The sequence below is a fragment of the Cicer arietinum genome, chromosome 1, assembly GCF_000331145.2.
Source record: "Cicer arietinum cultivar CDC Frontier isolate Library 1 chromosome 1, Cicar.CDCFrontier_v2.0, whole genome shotgun sequence".
In the NCBI taxonomy this organism is placed as follows: domain Eukaryota; kingdom Viridiplantae; phylum Streptophyta; class Magnoliopsida; order Fabales; family Fabaceae; genus Cicer; species Cicer arietinum.
In genome coordinates, this window is record NC_021160.2 from 5,823,781 (window position 1) to 5,830,233 (window position 6,453).

At 34.0% G+C, this 6,453-nt stretch overlaps 1 protein-coding gene across 1 annotated transcript; it reads right to left on the reverse strand.

Moving 5' to 3' along the window:
- Positions 1 to 1,086: 1,086 nt before the first annotated feature.
- On the reverse strand, positions 1,087 to 6,447 carry LOC101514175 (pyrophosphate--fructose 6-phosphate 1-phosphotransferase subunit beta). Its single transcript, XM_004486139.3, has 16 exons — positions 6,273 to 6,447; positions 6,025 to 6,186; positions 5,785 to 5,906; positions 5,394 to 5,447; positions 5,197 to 5,303; positions 4,894 to 4,999; positions 4,250 to 4,313; positions 3,269 to 3,357; positions 3,024 to 3,155; positions 2,720 to 2,890; positions 2,508 to 2,623; positions 2,176 to 2,287; positions 1,949 to 2,033; positions 1,695 to 1,739; positions 1,525 to 1,593; positions 1,087 to 1,342 (listed from the first exon to the last, which is right to left on the reverse strand). The coding sequence occupies exons 3-16, from the start codon at positions 5,839 to 5,841 to the stop codon at positions 1,272 to 1,274; spliced, it is 1,278 nt and encodes a 425-aa protein (XP_004486196.2). The 5' UTR covers positions 5,842 to 5,906; positions 6,025 to 6,186; positions 6,273 to 6,447; the 3' UTR covers positions 1,087 to 1,271.
- Positions 6,448 to 6,453: the final 6 nt, after the last annotated feature.

Below are 6,453 nucleotides of genomic sequence, written 5' to 3' on the forward strand. Positions count from 1 at the left end.
TCGTATATGAGGGACGTCACACATTATTAGTGTTTATAAGATGGATGTATTACATTTGAAATGTGCCCCAAGGTGTACCTAAATTTGTGAAGGAGAGAGAACGCACTCAAACCAACTATTATGCGTGTGACGCCTCCGTTGTCCGTCAGTTGGACGTGGTTTAAGCGGTGTATTATTTTTTAGTACAAAAAAAAAATAAAAAATTAGTGTGCATTTTTTTTTCTCCATGTTTTTCTTATGTCCTTCACAGAGTCAACAACTAATCCAATTCGCGTTCAACTCCTTTCATCTCATTTTTTGTGCAACAATTTCACAGATCCGGTCAAACTGGGCCTTGTTTTCTACTCCACTCGGTTGCATAATTTCATTCTATTTAATTTGCAAATCACACCAAAACTTTGGTTTTTCTTCTCTCTTTTTTGCTTCGTCCCAAATATCCTTTGTGTCCTTTTACCAAACAATCCTCTACCTTGCACAATTTTAGACTGTATCGTAAAACATCTTAAAGAACTACCTAATTCGTAACCTAACCCTATAGTCACCTTAGAAAGTTGTAGCCATCATAAACATGGAAGTTGTAGTCACAATTGATCAACAACATCTTCCAAATTGTAAGCACCTTAGAAAGTAGAAATCCAAGTGATTGATCAAGTTGAATGTATATAATTTGTAAAATCTTATGATTTCCATGGTACATTCATTCAAATTGTAAAAATTCTGAGTTTAGCATTACAATTTTGAAAGTCTTATGTTTGTCATAGGATAATAAGAAAAAATGACAATGTAATTATTTCATTAACTTTCCATTTAACAAACATGAAAAACAAAGTCTGGCCTTTATAATTTTATTGATCGAAATGATGTAGCACTCGACTCGTTGATACACAACAGAGATGGATGGCCATTTCAAGACTTGGTTATATTTTAATATTTAGTCCTAATAATACTGATCAATGAATAGATTACCGAAAAGACATTAAGTTCTACCCACTTTTAAGATGTTTTGAAGTTAATAGTATCAAGAAAATAGCAACACGTCAACTTAAAAAACTATGCGATGGTTGTTAAGAACATAGACTGCCAACGTAAAATGCAAAATCAGAGTTTATTTAATTTTAAAAAATCAACCCACTCATGAACCATTTGCTGGTAAATTTCAAAAGTAAACGGGAAAAAACCTAGCTAGTATCCGATGAGATCAAAATATATTAGTGAGATCCCACAAAAATGAATTGCCACCATTAAAACAAGGGCGCCATTTATGCCTATGCTTAAAATCCAGACTCCAAAAGTAGAGTGTGACTAACTGCATCAGATCCTGGGCCAGTGAATTGAATTGGACCTACAATGAAAATCATCACCATGGCAACCGAACTTAATACATAATTTGGATGAACTTGAATTCAATATGAAAGTGTAATTAATTAAAGTCAACTTAACCGTCAATTTAAACAAAGCAAAAAAACAAGACTTCTCTTAGGTGAAGGTATCTGATACAAAAGGTGAAAATCAGTAAGTACAAACCTGGACTGACGTAGCAATTCTTCAGGGCCCACTCGTCACGCAAGGAGGCAAATTTTTTGAAGGGTGCCCCTGAACAATCCAACATGGAATATATTCAGTATGGAGAAAATTATAAATCACTAGTTTAGTGGAGCATCAAGTCTGATTGATTAAACGTTTAAGGAATATACCTTCAAGCTCCACCATTGCCTTCTTGATCACGGGCTTGAATTTACCTGCATAGAAAATTACATATTCATATACAGAAAAACGATGAAAAAATATCCATATGAAATTAAGAAAGCAACAGCATACTAAGACTTTCTATGATTTTAAAATAACAAGAAATCATCAAAACAAAAATAATGTGATTATTGATTGTCTAAAATGCATTTGATTAACAATCGGTGTTATATAACCACAGATCAAGTGTCAAAATGTGTACCGTGTCTCCTCTCCACATCCATCAGTGAAGTGAGTGCAGTTCCACCAACTGTCCACTCTTCAACTGGAGCACATAGGTTCCCAACCTGATCAGAGTATAATAATAGCAAAATTGATGACTTCAATATACGAAACTAACAATTTGAAATCAAAATTAATTATAAATATCAATAAGGAAGAAAATGTTAACTTGATAATTAAAAGATAGACATAAAAAGAAGCACAAACCGATGATATTAGACCAGTCTTGCCGCTCTGAAGGAGGGCTCCAGCACCATAACCCAGAGCATAGCAATAATTAGCATCAAAATTAGTTGGCAAACCACATCTCCCTTCATAACTGCGTATTTTAAACAAGCCTGGGTAACTAACTACAAGCTCTAACAAATGAAGTCAAACTGGCTAAGATCATATATACCATGCATATGAACAAAAGAAATTTTAATCCATATTAATAATCCTGTTATAACAAACTATGTATCTATAACATCTTTTTGTACCATAGGAATGATACATGGAATTTACAACTTGTAATAATATATCAAAATTAGATAAAATACCCGAAAAAGTGAGACTGCCCTTTAAATTCTCCTTTATATTTGCCTTCTTGTTTTCTCTTCCCCAACTCAGTTTCAACCATTTCGATAAGCATCTTCTCTGTTTCTATTTTGGCAACCTGGACGTGAATATATAAATGTTAAAATTGATACTGATTCAAATTGCATAAAGGAGACAAGTAAATCAGAAGATAGCATTATGCAATTTTAGGTACCTGAACGTTTCCATGTGGATCTCTTTCAAGCATCAATTGTTCTTGAATTGCTTGAGGTAAAAATTCAAAAAGCTCCAAAGACTGATCAGCGAGTTTCTTCTTCCACAAACCACCCTCATCTACAATATCATGAGCAAGAATTTCATTGAGTTCCGCAATAAGTTGCTGGACCTGCAAGTATAACAATAGCACGTACAAATGAGTATATAAAAATGTTTTCATACTGCTTGTACAATGACAGAACCAACAACGCATAATTGCAAGTCCATAAAAAGTGAATATTATTAAGCAGAGTGATAGGCACCTCGGGAATGAAATCAATTAGACCTTCAGGAATAAGAATGACCCCATAGTTATAATTATCTTCGGCTCTTTTACAGATAACATCTACAATATAGTCAGTGACATTTTTCAGTGTCAGCTTCTTTGCAGCAACCTGTAATGCATATTTACAGATCAAATCAAATTTTGATAAAGGGCTCCTGACTAAATAAAAAACTTCAATTACAACATACACATGGAAGCATTTTGCATTGATTTATAACAAACCTCTTCTCCAATAATAGTAACGTTTGGATGAGTTTGTAGAGCACATTCCAGTGTAATGTGTGAAGCTGCACGCCCCATAAGTCTCACAACTGCAGACAGATGATCATGTGTCATATTTTAAAATCCCAGTGGAATACTAATGAACTCACAAACGTGTGTGTGAGTGGAAGGCAGACAGAGAGAGGGCAATTAAATGGTGAGAAATATGATGCCTAACATCAACCATATAAATTGATGACATGGAGCATCGTTTCTTTAAGAGCAAGTTACAAATAATTTAGGAATTCAACAAAGGAATCTCTGAAAAGTACAGAACCTTTTTCTATCAATCTAATCTTTGAGGTGAGGGCATAGTTGATATTCGTTTACAAAACAGACTAGATAAGGTGCCATGAAATTAGATAAACTCTTCAACAGCACAAAACATAAGTACGATGACGACTCAGAAAGAGTCAATTTAGAAGTAGAAAAAATATTACAATTTACAAGAGAAGTGGTGTACGCTCATATCACAAATCATGAGGACAAGGATGATATATGATCAAAGGATCTCTCGCTCAAAAGTAGAATGGCTGATATCATACACGGGAAGGGGTAGTAAAGATAAGGATAGTCATAAGCATCTTGTCAATGTTTGCTTTAACACAACCAGGTAGTATGTTCCTCATTTAGCTATTGGAATATGGTTTTGTAATCTTGATGGCTGTATTGGCAATCTAAAACAAAAGAATAGAAAAGATGATCCCAGGCCTTCAAATGATACAATAAGATCGAATGATAGCAGTAGTTCTGAAGGGAAAAACATTTAAAAAGTAAAGCATTCCATGAAATAAGAAGCAGCAGAAGCAGTTTAGATTATAGGATATTAACAGCAAGCAATGTCCATGGAGATGCATTAAACATTGATATGTGCAACCTTACAAAGTCTTTAGTTTTTAATTTCTATACAAATAAAAGAGTTTCTCAATATTCTGTACTCACAATGGTAATATTTTCCGGTTGATCGAGCATCTATCATAACATTTCCAATCATTTCTGCATATATCTGAATCAAATTAATATAAAAATGTGAAAATAAGTCAGATAATGGTCATGATGTCATTTAAATATGCAACATGCATCCAAAAGGGTGTCTGCTATCTAACAAAACTTCGCATTTGGAAAAAATACATTGCTAAATTCATATTTAGGAGTATATTTGGGTGAACAAGTTTATTAATATCATAATGACACTGTGATAACTTATAAACCAAGCAAAATAAGAGTGGTAGAATATTCATGCCAAAAAGAGGAAATAAAACATATTTGAGAGAACATTTTTTGACAAACTACATATTGAAATAAATGATGATGATTGGAGATCGAAATATTTCATGAAATCTCCACTACTGAAGAAACTGCAACACACCCAGTGCTCTCAAAAAAATCCTAATCCTAATAGAATTTTTACTCACTTCCTACAGATAAAAGTGAAAAACTGGTTCTTAGTTCTTACATCTATTCCTTTGCAAATTACTGGTGATCAAAAGACAACTAAATATATGAAATGTTTTTTAAAAAGTATGGACTAGACCAATAAAAAGTTACATGTGCACAATAAGACTGAAATGTGTATCTCCAGTCACCTTGCATGCAGTATCAAACCCAAAGCTTGTGGGAACTTCTTTGCATTTCAAATCTCCATCAATGGTTTTAGGGCATCCAAGCACCTGTGTTTTTAAATTTTTGCTCCTGCACAAATCCAAAGTAAAGTATGAAAAAATATTAGTTCAACAAACAGGAAGAAATACATTACATATTCACAAATAGATTTTTTTTTCCCCTTCAAATGAATATATCAACTAATTACATGATTTACAGAGTGGTAAAAAAACACCCCTGATTGTAAATGTAAGTTAAAACCAACATGAAAAATTAAGGCAGCAAACCTGAAGTTCTCGGCAAGGAGGCATGCATTGGTGTTTGAGTCATCTCCACCAATAACAACAAGCCCATCCAAGTCTAGCTTCTTTACTGTTTCTTCAGCTTGTTTAAACTATATCAAGTAAATTAAAATTAAATTTCAGGCTTAAAAAATATATATATGAGATCTCAAATTGTAAATATGTAGCCTCATGGCCCTTGCCTGCTCTGGAGTTTCGATCTTGTCCCTCCCACTGCAAATCATGTCAAAACCACCCTGAAAGAAATTATCATTATTACTCATAAGCATATAAAATCCAGAGCCAAAATTAGAAACATATAAAATCTCATAAGCATGAGCAAAAATTAGAAACATGTAAAATCTGATAAGTATTTCACTTAGTCAGCATCAAAAGTCACATCATATAGAAAATAGAAGTAAACATTAAATTCTATTTCCAATATCCTCTTGGAAAAAAAAAAGTTGATTTCACAAGTCACAATGTATATCAAGTGAAGATGTGATTGAAACCAAAAAATCCATAATTCAGCCAATCAAATACAACTACATTCCAAATAACTTGTAACCGAGAAAAGCAAAAAAAAAAAAAAACCTGATTTCTGTAAGGATAAATATAATCAGAGCTAAGTTCAACAAATTTGGATTTCATAATGCCGGCAGGACCACCCTTGAAACCATACAATGTGCTTCCACTAGCACGCTGTTGCAGGTAATCTAAAACGCAAAAAAAGAAATTATATTAAATTAAATTAAAAGTTACTAAAACTAAATGTGTGAATTATATCTATACGTATTCATTGATTGATTGATACGGATTGAAATCGAGCGTTACCGAAAATTCCAGAAATGACATTGTGACCTCCGGGAGCCTGACCACCAGAGAGAACAACACCAACCTTCAACTTCTTATAAGGAAGCGCCGACTTCAAATCCGCAGGCACAACCGCAGCAGAAGGTTGTCCAAACAAATATGGAAACAGCTTTGCGATCTCATCTGCATGCAAAAAATGACAGTGAAGATAGTTAACTATATGAATAAAACAGATCAGGTACAGATCGAAGTGAACGAAGTGGATTTACCTGGATTCCCGGCGGCGGAGCTTTTAGGACCGTCGACAATGGCGAATGGTTTTTTAAGAACTGAAGGAAGACGGAGATCGTGATCGACGCGACTGTTTTGAACTTCGCTGTAGACTGAGGCGAATCGAGTTGTGATGGAAGTTGGAGCAACGTCGCCGTTAGTTACGATGGAAGGTGGTGC

Coding starts and splice junctions, on each gene's coding strand:
- LOC101514175 (XM_004486139.3), bottom strand. CDS start 5,841: ATGAAATCCAAATTTGTTGAACTTAGCTCTGATTATATTTATCCTTAC. Junction 2,624..2,719: donor ATCCACATGGAAACGTTCAG/GTACCTAAAATT, acceptor ATTCACGTCCAG/GTTGCCAAAATAGAAACAGA. Junction 2,034..2,175: donor AGACTGGTCTAATATCATCG/GTTTGTGCTTCT, acceptor TACTCTGATCAG/GTTGGGAACCTATGTGCTCC.